General features: G+C 41.9%; 1 protein-coding gene across 3 annotated transcripts in view; it reads right to left on the bottom strand.

The window, feature by feature from the left end:
* Positions 1 to 17,272, bottom strand: part of DIAPH3 (diaphanous related formin 3) — a 456,179-nt gene that overhangs the window by 340,873 nt on the left and 98,034 nt on the right. For all 3 annotated transcript variants that reach the window (XM_075918922.1, XM_006113561.4, XM_075918921.1), the window contains 5 exons: positions 13,521 to 13,639; positions 13,345 to 13,409; positions 12,497 to 12,601; positions 5,288 to 5,635; positions 592 to 706 (listed from right to left, as the gene is read on the bottom strand). In XM_075918922.1, coding sequence (XP_075775037.1) covers positions 592 to 706; positions 5,288 to 5,635; positions 12,497 to 12,601; positions 13,345 to 13,409; positions 13,521 to 13,639 — 752 coding nt within the window. The remainder of the gene's footprint in view (positions 1 to 591; positions 707 to 5,287; positions 5,636 to 12,496; positions 12,602 to 13,344; positions 13,410 to 13,520; positions 13,640 to 17,272) is intronic.

Raw genomic sequence — 17,272 nt, 5'->3', positions numbered from 1 at the left:
CCACAGGCTTAAAAAAACAGAGTCAAAAACAGATTTAACAAGAGCAGGACTTGATCTGTAATAAGAGGGGGAGCTTATGAAAAGATTACCAACTGTCCCCCAGAAAACCTGAGTCAATTATACTCAGATGTTTAATTTCAGCAATATTTACTCAATGTGGGCTTGTCTATGTTCATAGTGTATCAATAAAGCATATATATTTGCAAGCTAAACAACAATTTTGGGACACCACATTGAGACCCACCAGTTTGTCAGTAGCTCATCTTCTTACACTATATGACCAGATATTATTTTAAAATATGATTAAACAAAAAAGTCAAAAATAACAAGGAATCATGTTGTCATTTTTCACAGACGTTTTTGTTCTCACTTTCACATAACACAATGCTTTCAAAATGATGGAATAGAATATTATTCCTTTAATAAAAATTAAGTGTGACTAAAATTTATCATTTTTCAGATTATATATCATATGTGCTCTCCTACAAAATATGCAGAGTTAAAGTGTTTGATATACAATACATTTTTAAAATTACTGCACTGTGATTTTTGAGTAAAAAATACAGCTTTAGAAGTCAATAAATTATTTACCTTTCTTTTGACAACAAAACGTATGCTCCAGTTTGACAAGCAAATCAGCATTCTCATACTTATCTTCATCTGCTATTACCCAGAAACAGTTTTCGGTCATTTCACGTGGCCTAATCTGCAAAGCAACAAGAGATCAAAGTTTTCTTGCAAATGTAGTATAATCCTCCTTAAGTCTTTTGTTGACCTTACAGTAAAGTACAATTTTAAGAATGGTGAAGCAGTTGGTTGCCGAGACCACTACCTACCGTGCTGAACGACATCTCATTGTTTCCTCTGTACTCCATATTCACCTGTTGTTCTGCTGTCCCTTGTTTTATATGTCAATTATAAGTCCTTTGGGACATGTCTTTTTGTTTCATATATACATAGCACCCAACACTATGAAGTACTGGTCTACAACTAGATTTTCTAAGTGGTATGATACTACAATGCAACAACTGGACACTTGAAAGGCTACATGTTCATAGAGTAATTCGATCACTGTTTTCAGTGTTACAAAGATTTCTAATGATCAAAATACAGTAATATATATTAATATGCAGAAGAGTATTGTTTAAAAGAAATGAGATTCTAATTTTTAAAAGGTCTAAATACTAAGGCCTTGACTACACTAAGTGATAAGGTCAATTTTACTAAGGTCAGGTTTTTAGCATCCTTTTATAAAATTAAAGGTTCATGTCCCCACTGTGCGCGTCTCCAGTAGGGTAGCTACCATCAACTTTGAGAGCGATGTACTGTGGATAGCTCTCTCAGTTCCTGTTGCTCCTTTGCAGTCCGATGATGTTCCTAATGACTGATGGGACCAAAGGAGTGCAGCGGGTGCTTCTGAATACATCATCAACATCCCGTAATGAACTCATCTCCTCCCTCTCTCCCATACCTCCACTTGAAAACAACAACAAACCATCTTTTCACACCCTTTTTTTCCCCTGCTTATCCATTCAGATACCATAGCAGGGTAAGCATGGAAACCAGCATAGAACCCATTCAGCAACAAATACTATAGCAATCATAAGAATCATCTTGCACCTTTTGCCGCATTAAGTACAGAACCCATCTAGGGCCCACTGCAACAAGGAAGAATCTGAGGAGACAAACAGTCTTCTGTGAAGCACTTGACATATGTGATTGGTAGATGAAGGAAGCATTCAAACCTTTTGACACAGTGGAAAACTGGTTCTGGCCCCATGAGACAAGCAGATTGTGGAACTGCATAGTTATGCGAGTATACGACGATCAGCAGTGGCTGCAAAACGTTTGCATGTGTAAGACCACTTTTATGGAAGTTTGCAAATTGTTTTCCCCTATTCTTAAGTACAGCATTACCAGAATGACAGTTGAGAAATGAGGGGCAAAAACCCTAATATCAGACAACTATCCTTCAGTTGGGAATCAATTTGGAATGGAGAAATCTATAGTGGAGACTGCTGTGATCCAAGTGGCCAAGGCAATCAATACCTGTCTGCTGCGAAGGACAGTGACTCTTGGAAACATGCAGGACATAGTGGATGGCTTTGCCACGATGACTGTGAGGCTGCCCTTGACTGCCCTCCACCCACGTTCTAGGAATCCTGGGAGAGGAAAATATGGAGCTTAGCGAGGAGGGTAAGCGGACCCACACGGGCCAGAGAGAGTGCTTGTTGATCTGGCTATCCTGTTCTGCCATGACTGTCACATTATTCTCCTGTGTCTTCACTTGGTATTCCTGTCCTCACACTCCACTCACATTTCCTGCAGCAGAATTTTTCTGCACTCAGTCGTGCCTAGTCCAAGTAGGAAGATTGTATTTGCTAGTTGAGAAGGGTACCCCTTCAATATTTTCACCTTCATATCTGTGATAGCCGAACAGCAGGAGGAACTCGACTTGGGGGGGCACGTAGCAGGCTCACTGTGGCATCCGCAGTAATGAGAAATGAAGGGCCGACTTCACAGTAGATACAATGTGGAGAATAAAACCTAATCTCTTCGCATAAAGGAAGGTCTGTCCAGAGGCAATAGGGATGTGTTACATACAAACCACAGTTATGCTTTTAAGCACCAGCTATGCAGCATGTACATCACAGAGATCTTAAGGAAGCTGCTCATTTGGTGGCAGGCATGGGAAGGAACAGGTCAGGGTTCACGCTTTTGCTTCTCCTTGGAAAGCATGTGTGACACAAGTGCTTGCAAATAATTTCATTTTCAAAAGGGAGCCATAGTGGCACGGCAGCAGGACAGAGGCTCATGCAATGTATTCGGCACCTCCTTCCCACTACAGCCTGCAGGTAGCAGAGGTCCATGTATGGTGGCAGGGCAGGGGCTCACGCAGACACCAAGGAGCCTGCAAGCAGAAGGTGAATGTGGTACACGTGTGGCAGAAGGGCAGGGGTTCATTTAGATGCAAAGGAACGTGTGGGCAGGAACGGATGGTGATCCAGCTGTGGTGGAGGTGCAGAGGATCACACAGACACTGAGAAGTGTTCGGACAGCACATGGCGGAAGGGTAGTGGCTCACATGGTGGCAGGGCAGGAGCTCAAACAATTCTTTGTTGGGGATGAGCCAACAGGTGTACTGATGTAGTACCAGCTATATAGCTTTCCCTGCTTCGTCCAGGTTGTCATGTGCAATGTAAATCTTGTCTGAATCACACATACTGATAAGCAACCGACGCTGAGTGAATGTGGCCAGAAACATGGACCATATACAGCAATATTTTCGGCATCCTACCATAGAGGATGGAATAAGGCAGGCCACTCCAGAAACTCTGTGAGTAGGATGAACGAGTCTCTCTGAGCGCTTTATGGAGATATGGAGAGAGGATTCCCACTCCATCTTCAGACACATTAAACTGTTCCAGGGAACCCCTGCTGTGTAAACAGAGTGTCCACCACAGATCACACCCAATTGCCTTAACCCACTTGTACCATGACTGAAAACGTGAACGCACCAGAAGTGCCATCCTCGCCACCAGGACCCAGCAGCAAGATGTCCTGGTAGGAGGGGATTGTCCCCAAAATTATAGAAAGGTCCTCGCTGTCGGTGAGATCGGTTTCCCCACTCACCTGTTCACCATTCTCCTTCTACTCCTCTTCATCCACACTGTCCTCCATGCTGCTGCCTAAGGCTGCCGGAGGAGTGTCTTCGGAAGAATCCATGAATTCGTTAGGGAAACTAGTCATATCCCCCTCTACAATCCCATTCAGCTGTTTAAAGAAGAAGCATGTTTGCTGCACTGACCCAGACTGTGCGTTTCCCTTCTTTGTCTTCTAGTGCAACTGCCTCAGCTCCTTTATTTCACACAGCATTGCTCAATGTCCCTGTCATATCCTTCATCCACTATATCCTGTGTGATCTTGGCATAAATATCAGCATTTCTTGTACTCCTTAGCAGTTCTGCCAGAACCGATTGCTCTCCCCAGACAGCCATGAGGTCCAGGATCTCCTGCATGCTCCATGCTGGTACTTGTTTGCAACCCTGGGCATTCATAGTCAGGTGTGCTACCAGGTGTGCTCTGCAGTCTGTTTGCCACACTGGCCACACAGAAAACTTAAGTCAAATTTTCTTCTGTATCTGGAGAGCAGCGAAGTTAAAAGTCCTGGCCAGAGCACTCACAAGAACCAACTGTGGGGCACGTCCCAAGGGCCAAGAACGTCGATGTTCACACCTCTGCATCTGCATTACCCTAAAGTCAACAATTCAAGGTCAAACTTAGTGTTATTCCTCATGAAAATGAGGAGTAGCAAACTGACTAACTGCCCTTCAAGTCAACAGAACAGGCTTAGAAAAATAGACCTAATTCAGTTACGTTTGACCTACACTCCTAATGTAGAACAGGCCTAACACCAACTTCTTTAATCCAAACTGAGTTTTACACAACTTTTTTAGAATTGCTAGCATAATTCTGATTTTTGTGGTAATGTGCTCACAACAAATGAATATCGACAAAGAGATTCTAATAAACGTGAAGTATTTTATCAGCTCTACCTTATTAGTTGTGGGTCTAACAGTGCACTGTATATAAATATAGGATATTTGACATGAGTTGAGATTTAAAACATTATCAGTTATAATGCAAACTTCTCTAAACATAACTGACTGAACAAGAATATAATATTATATATTTTGTTTTTGGTCTACGTGCAAGTCTTGACATTGAGTTTTTTGGGTCCAAAAGTTTATATTAATATAAAAGATAATACATGATAAAAATACAAACAGAATATTTTTAAACACATCCTGTCATTTGAAAGAGGAGGAAACAGTGGAGAAGAAAGAAAGAGTAAAGCCACTTAAAGACTTAAGAGATGAATACATTTTCAAAAAACCCGTGTGCATTCTAGACCAGTGGTTCCCAACCTGTGGTCTGCGGACCCTGCGGTACTGTAACAAGTCCACTGAAAGTTTAAAATAGAAACTGTAATCCATTCTACAGCACCAGCCATCTCATTAAGTACAGTACTCAATACTACTATATTTGTTTTTAAGATAGAATCAACTATTATACATTTCAAATGACTATCAAGTAATGGAACTTTTGAAAACAGCTGTATTGTTGGGAGGGGGGGTCCATAAAATTTTAATAGATTGAAAAGCAGTCCACATGCTCAAAAAGATTGCAAGCCACTGTTCTAGACAACTTACTCTTCTCACAAAGCAAAACTACTGTTCTTTCTATATAAAATGTAGCATCAGAAATTTTCCACATTTAGTTTTACCTTTGACCAATTGAGCCTTTTCATGGTTATCTCAGGTTTAAACTCTTTTTTAGGCTTCAATCCAAAGGGCAACATGTTTGGTGGAGGAGACCACTGTACTCCAGGAAAGCCCAGTGGTGGTGGAGGTGGTGGTGCACCAAAAAGAGGAGGCATTCCTGAGCCCTTCAAAAGTGGTAGTGGTGGAGGTGGAGGCGGAGGCGGAGGCGGTGGCAATGCTCCATTAAAAGGTGCTGGTGGAGGAGGCAACAGAAACTGTTGAGGTTCTGCAGCAGCTGATGGAGGAACAGATGCACCTCCTTGTGTTGATGGTAAAAAATGAGCATCTGCTCCATGTGGTACAGCTCCATACTAGGAAGAAAACAAACATTTCAGGGTTTTTCCTCTATTGGAGCCATAAGGTTCATATGAATAAATGCAAAAGCAATGCTTTATGTGACAGACTCCTCCATGACACAATGAAATATGAATGTTATTGAAACTGACATCTCTTTACAGCCTCATCTTTCAGCAAGGATGTTAGCCTTCCAAATACAGACTTAGAATCAGAAGCAGTTACACAAACACACTTACAGACATGGACTTCAACACCTGCTTTCAATGGACATGATAAAATTGCAAAGACATACAAGGTGGGAGGTTTAGTATCTGTTAATGTTCCAACACAAGTTGGTGAAAGAGGTAAGCTTACACAGAGCTCTTCTTCAGAATAGTGACAGAGATGCAGCCATGTTAGTCTGGTCTAGCTGACACAAAAGACAGAACTATGTAGCACTTGAAAGACTAACAAGATGGTTTATTAGGTGAGGAGCGTCTTGTTAGTCTTTAAAGTGCTACATAGTTCTGTCTCTTCTTCAGAGTATTTCTTAAAGTAATTTCTCTTATTCTTAGATGGACTTTTTTATCTAATCCAGCCAGAGTTAGAAGCAAAACAAAATCAAGATGGTCAAATCCTCGAGCTGCTATTACAGCTCAAGAACTATTCTAACTATCAAGGATCCAGAAACATTAGCTTAACTGGACTAGCTTGGTCCAGTGATCATATTTAACTTCATAAACAAAAGAGACACGGAAATCAATCTCATTTCATAGATAAAAGCCATTCACATTCTTAGAAGAAAGTAAGTTTCTAATTAGCAATTGTGAAGGTAAAATAGCTTTGTTTGGAAGATTTAATCAATGCTATGGCATCATAAGTCTTCATGATCAGTTTCAGAGTAAAAATTCATCAGAGATTGTTCAAGGAGGGTGAGCTTCAAATTTACCGGGATATACCAACCAGTGGCTGATATGAAAGAAAACCCCAAAACATGATTCATAGAGTAAAAGTGCAACAGACACTCTTTCTCGGGAAAAGCTACACTTTACTCTGTTTTTCAATTTTCAGTAGCAGATTGAAGGCAGGAATGGAACCAAGGTATAACAAAAGCAAGGTGTACAATGCCTGATGAAGTAATATTTGACACTCATGAGTTTTACTGATATTTTTAACATACATTATGCAATTAATATTTTCTTAATTGTGAAACTGCTTCTCTATCACCTGGAGAACATATGGAGACAAGTCTTTAATATTTGCATGAACCATATTTTCTGTTCTTCTGAAAAATATGTTTAAATTGTTTTAAACATATTTAACAAAGACTTGATTGACAATAATAGAGATCAGAAAAAAAGTTATTCACCTTTCTAACCATTATTCTTTGAGATGTGTTGTTTATATCTATTCCAATGAGGTGCTGCCAGAAAGCTTTACCCTAGTTGCTATCAATCTATTTGACTGTGGAGCCCCCTTGAGTGGTACCGGTGTGGTATACCATATATGACCCTGCCAATGCGACCACCCCTCAGTTCCTTCTGGCCAGCTACTCCTGGCAAGATAGTGGGAAAGGAGAATGGGTATAGAACAGGTCTGAGCAACACATCTCAAAGAACAAAAGTTACGAAAGTAATTAACTATTCTTTTCCTACTTTGAGTACTTGCACATATCTATTCCAATTACATGATTTGCAAGCCTTACCCAGAAGGGCCAGAACCAAAGCATAGCTGACAAGTATCTCAACACTGAAGGCTGCATCCTGACTGCACTGTTGCACAACGGCATAATGCAATGAGAAGGTATACACCAAAGACCACATTGAAGCTCTACAGATCTCCAGGAGAGGTACATGGGCCAGGAAAGCAGCCAAGCAGGCCTAAACAGAATGCACTGTCAGAGGAGGCAGGGAAACATTGGTGAGATTACCTTCTGGAAATGTGCTGCAATAAAACTGGCAGCCCCTTCACACAATCTGCCACCGCCACAAACAGCTGCCAGGACTTGCAAAAGGGCATGGTCTGGTCCATGTAGAAGGTGAGAGCTCGCCTGACATCAAGAGAGTGCAGTCTTTGTTCCCATAAGATCTGCTGGTGCTTAAGATAGTCAACAGGAAGGAATATGTCCTGCCTAGCGTGAAAGCTAGAGACCACTTTTGGGAAGAAAGCTGGGTAAGGACAAAGTTGGGCTTTGGCATTATAGAGACAGGGTATGAGGGCTCTGACATTAGGGTGTGCTGCTCTGACACCCATTGAGCACAGTTGATGGTGACCAAGAAAGCCACCTTTAATGGGAGGAAAAGCAGAAAGCACATGGCCAAGAGCTCAAAGGGAGGAGGAATCCATGAACGCCAGAAGGACTGTGACAAAATACAGGACTATGTAGCACTTTAAAGACTAACAAGATGGTTTATTAGGTGATGAGCTTTCGTGGGCCAGACCCACTTCCTCAGATCAAACCTCAGATCAAAAGGACTGTGGTGAGAATCCAAGTAGAGACAGGGCACCAGCCTGCAGGGTGGAATCTATCCATACCCTCAAGGAAGCATTCAACCAGAGAGTTTGCAAAAACCAAGCGACTGGCTTCCCTGGGTGGAAAGCTAAGACATCTGCCAGGCACTTTCAGATAGGAAATCATAAAATCAGGAGGTCATCCCCTGCCCAAAGGAAGACCTAACTAAAACATCCCAACCAGGGCTTTGTCGCAAAACCCTGCTGGTATAGGGACATCAGGTACTCCAACATGTAAGGGATAGAGCCCAACAATGGTTCCACATTACATTGCAGACACTAACAGGAGAAACACTTCCATTTAGTCGGATGTGTAAATCTAGTAGAGGGCTTTCTACTGCTCAGAAAGGCATGGAGGACCTATTCTGAGCAGGTCTGCTTCTCAGGATTCAACCGAACAACTACCATGCCATGAGCTGAAGATAACGTAAGTCCAGGTGGAGAAAGCAACTACAGTCTTCCTTAATTAAGTCCAGGGGGAGAAGAAGTGGAACAGAAGGTTGTACCAACAGCTCCACAACGGTAGGGTACCAGTGCTTATGGGCCAAAGCACAGGTTATCAGGTAACATTCACCATATCCCTGCAGAGTTTGAAAAGCACCTTGTGAGCCAGCAGGAATGGATGCAGTAGGGAAGTTCACCAAGGAATAAAGACATTGTCCACTAGGGATCCTGAGCTGAGACTCCAGAACAAGCAAAAGCACGATTACTTCCAATTGTCCCAAATGACCAAGAGGTCTACCTGGGGAACTCCCAATACTGCAAAAGAGCGTATAGAATGGCCGGCCGCACTGACCTTTCATAAGCACACAAGCAGCAGCTGAGGTGATCTGCCAGCTGGTTGTGGAACCCTGGGAGGTATGATGCTTCCAGGTGAACACAGTAGGATATGGACAAAGGGATTCTGAGCAGAGGAGGGATGAATGAGTTGATGTAGTAAATGGCAGCCATATGATGTATCATTACCACCATGCACCATCATTGCATTTCTATTCTACATTCAAGACATGAGAGGTGGACTGCCCAGCCGTCATGCACATTGATGTGGAGACAACTCCTTCATTGTCCATATTGGTTGAGTGGTGAGTTCCCCTAAGTGAGCCCTCAGCCTGAAGTGGACATGTTTATGACCAGGACACTAAATTGCAGGGCATGAAAAGAGATAGTAGCCATCACTGACTGTGGGTTTAGCCACCACCAGAGGCCATGAACGACATGGCAGAGAACCATGACTACCATGTCAATGCTGTCATACCCTGGATGGTATGTCTAGACCAGCCAAGATTGTAAAAGCTGAAGGTGGAGCCTAGCAAATGGGACTACACACGTGCACGCTACCAAGTGACCCAGGAATTTGAAGCATGTTCTGGCTGCGGTGAATGCAAAGTCAGTAAAACAACCTGAGAAGCTGAGTTAACACTGAAGCGTTGCTCTGGCAGCAATGCCCTGGGGCTGTCACTGCTCCGATGAACTCAAGCCTTTGAGTGGGAATGAGAGCTGACTTTTCACAAGTAAGCAGCAGATCCAGGCATCTATGGTAGCCCAGGTAAAGGTGACTTGCACCTCCACATGCTGACAGCAACAGCCCCACAAGAACCAGTTACCCCTATATGGGTAAACCTATACCTTGTAAAGCCTGAGGAAGGTCACCAGCACTACCATACATGTGGCAAAGAAACAGGGCACCATAAACAGGACCATCAACTGAAACACCAAAAGGGCAAGACCATGAACTGAAAGTGTGTCTGCCCCGCCAGAAAGCAGAGGTACCATCTGTACAAGGATCTGATTGCAATATGAAAGTAGGCGAGGGCAGCATACCAATCCCCAGGGTGCAATAAAGGGATGATGGAGCCCAAGGAAACCATCCAGAACTTGTGCTAAAATGTTGAGCTCCCTGAGGTCCAGGTTGGGGGTGACGGTCCTCCTTTGCCTTGAGGAAAAGGAAGTATCAAGAGTAGCAACCCCTGCCTGTGAGTTCCTGAGGGAGCTTCTCCATTGCACCTCCTGAACCAGGAATTGCTCGTGAGAGGGATCCCTGAAGAGGGACAAGCAGGGGAAGGGGGCGGTAGCAGAATGAGAGTAGATCACAACCACCATCGGAAGGACCCAAAGTAGTCCAAAGTAATGCCAGCCCAATGTAGGTGAAAATGAGACCGTCAGCTGAGAAAGGGCAGGGAAGGATCTGGCAACATAGGTACACTTCATCCTCTAGTGCAACTTCAGAAGGGCTGCTTTGTGCCAAAAGAGCACTTTGACTCTGGTGGTTACCAGACTGGGACCGAGACAACTTATAGAGGGAGTATCCACCCAACTTGTGGGTGCCAATGGGCGTAGTCAACCCTAGTGCAAGAAGGGAAGAACCTCTGGCAAGGGCCAAGGCTTGAAAGCTTTATATTGTGTTGACTGGGTATGTATGCCCAAATAATTCATAGCGTTCCTGATGTCCTTAAGGCTATGCCGGTGAAAGTTTGTTTGCTCGGCAGGTGGCCATTCTGTCAAAGGGAAGGTCCTGGAGAATTTGTTGGATCTCAGGAGGGAGCCTCACGGGTTGAAGCCAAGTGACATTTCATATGGTGATGCCAGAGACAAGAACTCACGCTACCAACTCCCCAGTATGTAGTGCCGCCTGGAGACGGGTGCAGGATAAAGTCTTGCCCTCCTGGATCAAGGTGGCAAATTCATCCTGTGACTTGTGGGGCAGCTAGTCCTTGTATTTTAGAAGAGAAATCCAGGAGTTGTAATCATAGCAGCTCAGAACGGCTTGCTCATTTGCTATCCTGAATAGTAGGTCCCTCTGGAATAGACGAGGCAAAATGTGTCATGGTGCTTAGCATCCTTCAACTTCTTTGCTGGAGCTTGGTGACCCTGCTGATCCTTTTTATTTACTGCCTCTATCACTACAAAACAATGTGCGAGTGGTTAAATAAGAACATAATGGCCACACTCGGTCAGACCAAAGGTCTATCTGGTCCAGTATCCTGCCTGCCGACAGTGGCCAATACTACATGCCCCAAAGGGAGGGAACACAACAGGTGACCACCACGTGATCCCTCTCCTGCCATCCATTTACAAACAAACAGAGGCTAGGGACATCACTGCTACCAATCTTGGCTAATAGCCATTGATGGACCTAACCTCCATGCATCTATCTAGCTCTTTTCTGAACCTTGTTCAAGTTCTAGCCTTCACTGCATCCTCTGACAAGACGTTCCATAGGTTGGCTATGTGTGGAGTGATGAAAAACTTATTTTTGTTTTAAACCTGCTGCCTATTAATTTCATTTGGTGACCCCTAGTTCTTATATTATGAAAGTAAATAAATTTTTCTCATTCACTTTTTCCACGCAAGTCATGATTTTATAGACCTCTATCATATCCCCCCTTAGTCTCCTCCATTCTAAACTGAAAAGTCCAAATCTTTTTAATCTCTCTTCATATGGGACTCATTCCAAACCCCTAATTATTTTTGTTGCTCTTCTCTGAACCTTTTCCAATGTCAATATGTCTTTTTTGAGATGAGGCAACCACATCTGTACACAATACGGTTTGAAGTGTGTACATCAGGAGTACAATAAGTATTCAAATCTCTTGACAGTCTCCAGCAACAGTGCATGCTGTACATGCACACATTCCATAGAAGCACCTGAAGAAAATTGTGTGTGTGTTTTTCTATATGTATATTTTACTCAAGGAGAAGTGCTTCTAGTCAATGCATAGATTATATTCCTTTTACTCCTGGCTCTAACTCTGTGAAATCCTTTGGTCATATATTCTTACTATCTAAATGTTAAATGTTCAACAGTTGTATATAAGATATCTCCTTTGAAATCAGGATTTACTTTCTTTTTTGTCACCTTTTAAAATCTGTTTACTTTTGGAAATTGAAAAATTATCAGAAAGTGTTCTCATTCAGCTGTAGGTTATCTTTCACTGCAGGATACCCATGGCTGAAGGTTCAGCAAAATAAATTGCACGAGGAATAATTTCCTGTGGTGGGATAAAGATCAGTGATGAATGCCAAATCCACAAGTAGAAGATTTCTTACCCTTTGTGGTTAATTATTTAGGAAATATGTGACAAGCAAAGTAAAACCCAAATAAAATATAAGGAACTAGTTCAATTAGCGAAAGCCTAGGCACAAAACAGGGATCAACTGGGAGTTCGCACAGCTAATTAATGTTATACTGCAATTCTTTTTTATAAACATTTGTGGCTCACAGAAAAATAAAGGAACTGATAGTTAACTATGTTTTTGAAAATAAGTTGATTTTTTTTTTTTAAATCACACATTGTATTACGGTATCAAAAGTATTAAATTAAGAATGCTTGTTTCACTAGTGACATTACAGTATAGAATAATGTTATTTAACATCGTCTTATTACCATGGATTTAAAAGCCTGTAATTCTGCTTCTAGCTCACTGATTTTCTCTTCTTTTTTCTGCAGTAGAGACTGTGTCTCCTGATGAACTATAAATTCTTTTTCTAACTGTAAGGAAAAAAACAACATGAGACTTTAATTGATATGATCGACACTGCTATATTTCTTCAGAAAAATCTAATATTTTCTTGATCTTTCAACACAAAGCCAATAGCCGCAGTATCGTGTGTTTCAATGTATGAAATCTGATACAGCAATCTGGTGTGTTAAAGCAGGCGTTCTCATGTCCAGTCAAACAGTTTTATAATTTATATCAATTATTTAGTTAAAAGGACTTTACTAGGTAAAAAGTGTCTTCAAAGATCAGTTTGGGAATATCACCACCACACCAAGACTTAAGTCATGTACAGGAATACACTATTCAAGAACACAGAGTAAATGGAGAAGTCTGACAAATCTGAGAGTTATTACATATTCTGTTTAGACTATAAAATGTGTTAGGTTTTATTCTCAATCTATCTCAGTTTATTCCACTGGTCTGTAACATACAAAAGGTCTGTAACATACAACTCCAGCCATCTACAAGACTTGAATTTCTCAGTTATTAAAGTTAAGGTTTACAGTTTGGAATTTAAAATAAAAATCTACCAATTATAGTATTTGCACTAGATACCTGCCTTTTGCATATTACACACATACAACACTTTTTTCCTTCATAGGAAAAAAAACATGGTTACTCAAAAATAAAAATATGTTGTGAACCGTCACCATTTGCTGTAACAAATTTATATGGTCATCTAATAAAACTCATATCTGTTTAGAAAGTTTGAAATAATTTCAAAATTACTTACTTTCCTGGAAAGTTGTGAAGCTCTCTCTTCAAAGTGCTCTATTTTTGCTTTATCTACACAAACATCTAAAACCAGAGTTATACTTTTTTTAATTTATATGCCATTTAAACTCTTTGCCTTTATAAAAAACACAAACACATATCTACAAAATAATCATATCTAACAGCAGTGCTTACCTATCAAATGACTTAAATTGATATCTAACTTCTTACGATAGGAGAAATCTGGGTCTGTCCCGCTTCGATGCAAAACTATCTGGGACACACATTCTTCAATTAATTTGAAATACTGGGGTCTAAAGGAGGAAAGAGAAGGAAAACATTTTGCAGTAGGTTTATTTGTCAGTGCACACTTATATTAACCATAAATCAAAGGTATTCCAGAATAAATACATTGGTGCTTAAAGCATTTAGAATTACTTAGCTTCATAGAGTTACAGTTTTAAATTCCAACAGCTTCACAGTATTTCACCATTCAAAGGCAAATACAGCTAAACCAGTAGTTCTGAAACTTTTAAAAATCCTCACCCTTGTTTTCTCTCCCTCATATATAAGTTCTGTACTTCTTTCCCTCTAACTCTAGTCCTTCCCTATCACGGCATATATTTCCCAGCCTAGTAGCTCCTTCCTTCTTCATATGTGCTCTGCAGTTTTTTCCCTCTTCTCCTGGCATGTGCTCTCCTGCTGCCTGGTCCTCTTTTCTCTCTACTCACGTAATATCAATCACAGACCTGAGGGATGTAAATGTTGGCCGGCAATGAAAGTCTTGCAGTAAAGAGTTTTCCTTGTGATAGCATCTGTCCAGCAGCCTAAATGACACCTTTTCTTCATGACAATAGCATGGATCTCAATAGTCTACCATTCAGTTTATTACAGCTAAGAGGATGACCTCATGTCACAAGAAAAGCAAGTGCAGATTCTTTAAAGCAGTACATGAGGCAAACGCTATGCATTACAAAATTAAAATTTTGTTCTTAAATGTCAGTATTGGAGACTCTCTAGTCAAACTTAGCTTTCTTGAAGTGAAGGTAGGCTAGAAACACTTGAATACAATGGTTACTCACTTATTCTGTAACTACTGTATTGCTCTTTGTGATATGCTACACATATCTATTCCATGTCAGTAATTTACGTGCCTGATTCACTGAAGCCAAAGTGTTTTCTATAGTTGTATCCAACAGAGTGATGCATGAATCCTGTACCTGCTTGTATTTTCAGGTGGGCATATAAAGAGCAGAACCACACCAAACCCACATGAACTACAATGAACTAATTCTGAAGCAGAGGGGAAGGAAAGCTGGTCATGAAATGCACATGTTCAACAAATCTCAAAGAACAACAGTTATAAAACAGCAAAGAGAAAATACATCCCCTTTTTAAAGTCATTGCAAATGTCCATTCCATGTAAGGTGATTGCTGAGTAGTTCAGAAGTTAATCAGGACTCAATTTCTATCAGAAAACAGACAGTATAGCCACCATTGTCTCTAGAAGAGTAAGAGTTTAATTTCTGATAAAATTTGTGTACGGATGACCATGTTGTTGGTCTGCATTCATCAGAAGTTGAAAGCATTTTCCTACAACAAAGTTCCTTGAGGTCTGTAGAACATAGAAAGATCTATTGAAGGGCAGGCGCCCTTCAATTCCAACAACAATAGAGGGCGCCACAGTGCCTGCGCAGCACGGCAAAAACAGCTAGAAAAGTCTCCGGCGCGAGGACACACCAGCATCCAGAGTGGAGCACCCACGGGGACCACTCAAAGGAGAATCTTGTATACCCCGCACATGAGTATAATCCGCGGGGTATACAAGGCTGTGCCGGGGGTATATTTATGGTGCGGGGGAGGGGAGGGCAGAAATTAGCCAGCCACTCACCGCCCAGTTCCTGCGCAGCCTCCAGCCTCCGGGCGGTGAGCGCTCCCCCGCCCGGTTCCCGCGCAGCTGCCAGCCACCAGCCTCCAGGCGGGGGGAGCGCTCACCGCCTGGTTCCTGTGCAGCTGGATGAGCGCTCCCCCTGCCCCTTCCTACGACTGTGGAGGAAACAGGCGGGGAGCACTCCCCCGCTCAGAGGCTGTGCAGGAACCAAGCGAGGGAGCGCTCACCGCCCAGAGGCTGGAGGCTGCAGGAACCAGGCAAGGGAGTGCTCACCGCCCAGAGGCTGGAGGCTGCAGGAACCAGGCAAGGGAGTGCTCACCGCCCAGAGGCTGGAGGCTGCGCAGGAACCAGGCGATGTGAAAAAAAATTTTTGTATACCCCGCACCCGAGTATACCCCGCAGGGAGGAGGGTGCAGGGTTTGTAAAAATGAATATAACCCACGGGATATATTCATTAAATTACAGTATGTGACTTGGGTAAGAATGTTGGTAAGCAAATCATTTCACAGCAGTGAATACCTAAAACAACCTTTGTTACAAACATGGGATAAGGGCTGACAGGACATGCCCTTATTAAAAAAAACTGTGCCGCAGGGCTCTACTACAAGGGCTTGCAGCTGCCCCAGCCTTCTGGACAAGATTATGGCCATCAGGACACTTTCACAGAGAGAAGTAAATGGGAGTACGCACTCAAAAGGAACTATTAAAGATTAAGAAACTAAAAATCATATCTTGGATGATACAAGGCCATAACTAGTTAAGAGACTATCTTTATCAAAAAACCTAACGATGGGATTAGAAAAGGTTAGTAAAATGAGGCTGCAGTCAAAACAATGATCTTAGGGAAATGACTGATCAAGTCTTCATTAAGGACAAGCAGTCTGGACTATGAAGGTGTGATTTGTAGAATCTCTAAAGAGTTGTCCTATTACTGCCCCACATAGACCCTGCTGGTCCAAACTAGAAGATACTTAACTCAATTTTAAATCATATTTGAATGTTAATATTCTGTACATGAATGTGTTGTTTTTCATAGAATACTAGAATATTAGAAGTGGAAGGTACCTCAAGAGGTCATCAAAGCCAGTCTCCTGTCCTCACAACACAATCAAGCACCATGTACATCATCCCCAACTGATGTCCATTCAACCTGATCTTAAATATATCCAGTGATGGAGATTCCACAACCTCAAGGCAATTTATTCTACTGTTGAACCATCCTAACCGTTAGGAATTTTTTCCTAACATCCAACATAAATCTCCCTTGCCTCAGTTAAAGCCTGCTGCTTCTTGTCCTGTCATCAGATGTCAAGGAGAATAATTTTGTTCCCTTGTACATACTTGAAAACTGCTATAATATCCCTTCTCAGTTCTCTCTTTCAAATTAAACAAACCCAGTTCTTTCATACTTCCCTCAGAGGTCATGTTTCTAGACCTTTAATCATTCTTGTTGCTCTTTTCCGGACACTCTCCAGTTTCTTCATGTGTTCCCTAAAAGGTGGTGCCCAGAACTGGACACAACACTCAGACTGAGGCCTAATCAGTTCAGAGTAGAGCAAAGGAATCACTTCTCGTGTCTTGCTCACAACACTCCTGTGAATTCAGTCCCAGAATCACATTTGCTTTTTTTGCAGTATTGTCATACCGTTGACTCATTTAGCTTGCATTCCACTACGTGACCCCTAGATCCCTTTCTGCAGTACTGCTTCCTAGACAGTCATTTCCTATTCTGTATGTGTGAAACATATTGTTCCCTCCTAAGTGGAGTACTTTGCATTTGTCCTTATTAAACTTCACCCTGTTCACCTCCAATAATTTCTCCATTTTGTCCAGATCATTTTGAATTATGACCTTATCCTCCAAAGCACTTGCTACCCCCTCCCACTTTAATATCATCTGCAAACTTAATAAGCATACTCATTATGCCAATATCTAAATCACTGATGAAGATATTGAACAGAACCAGACCCAAAATTGACCTCTGCTGAACCCCCACCTTCCACCATGACTGTGAACTAGTAATAACTCCTCTCTGAGAATAGTTATCTAGGCAGTA

Source organism: Pelodiscus sinensis, chromosome 1 (assembly GCF_049634645.1).
Source record: "Pelodiscus sinensis isolate JC-2024 chromosome 1, ASM4963464v1, whole genome shotgun sequence".
Lineage (NCBI taxonomy): Eukaryota > Metazoa > Chordata > Testudines > Trionychidae > Pelodiscus > Pelodiscus sinensis.
Note: the sequence above shows the minus strand (reverse complement) of the source record. Positions and strands in the feature narration are given on the sequence as shown.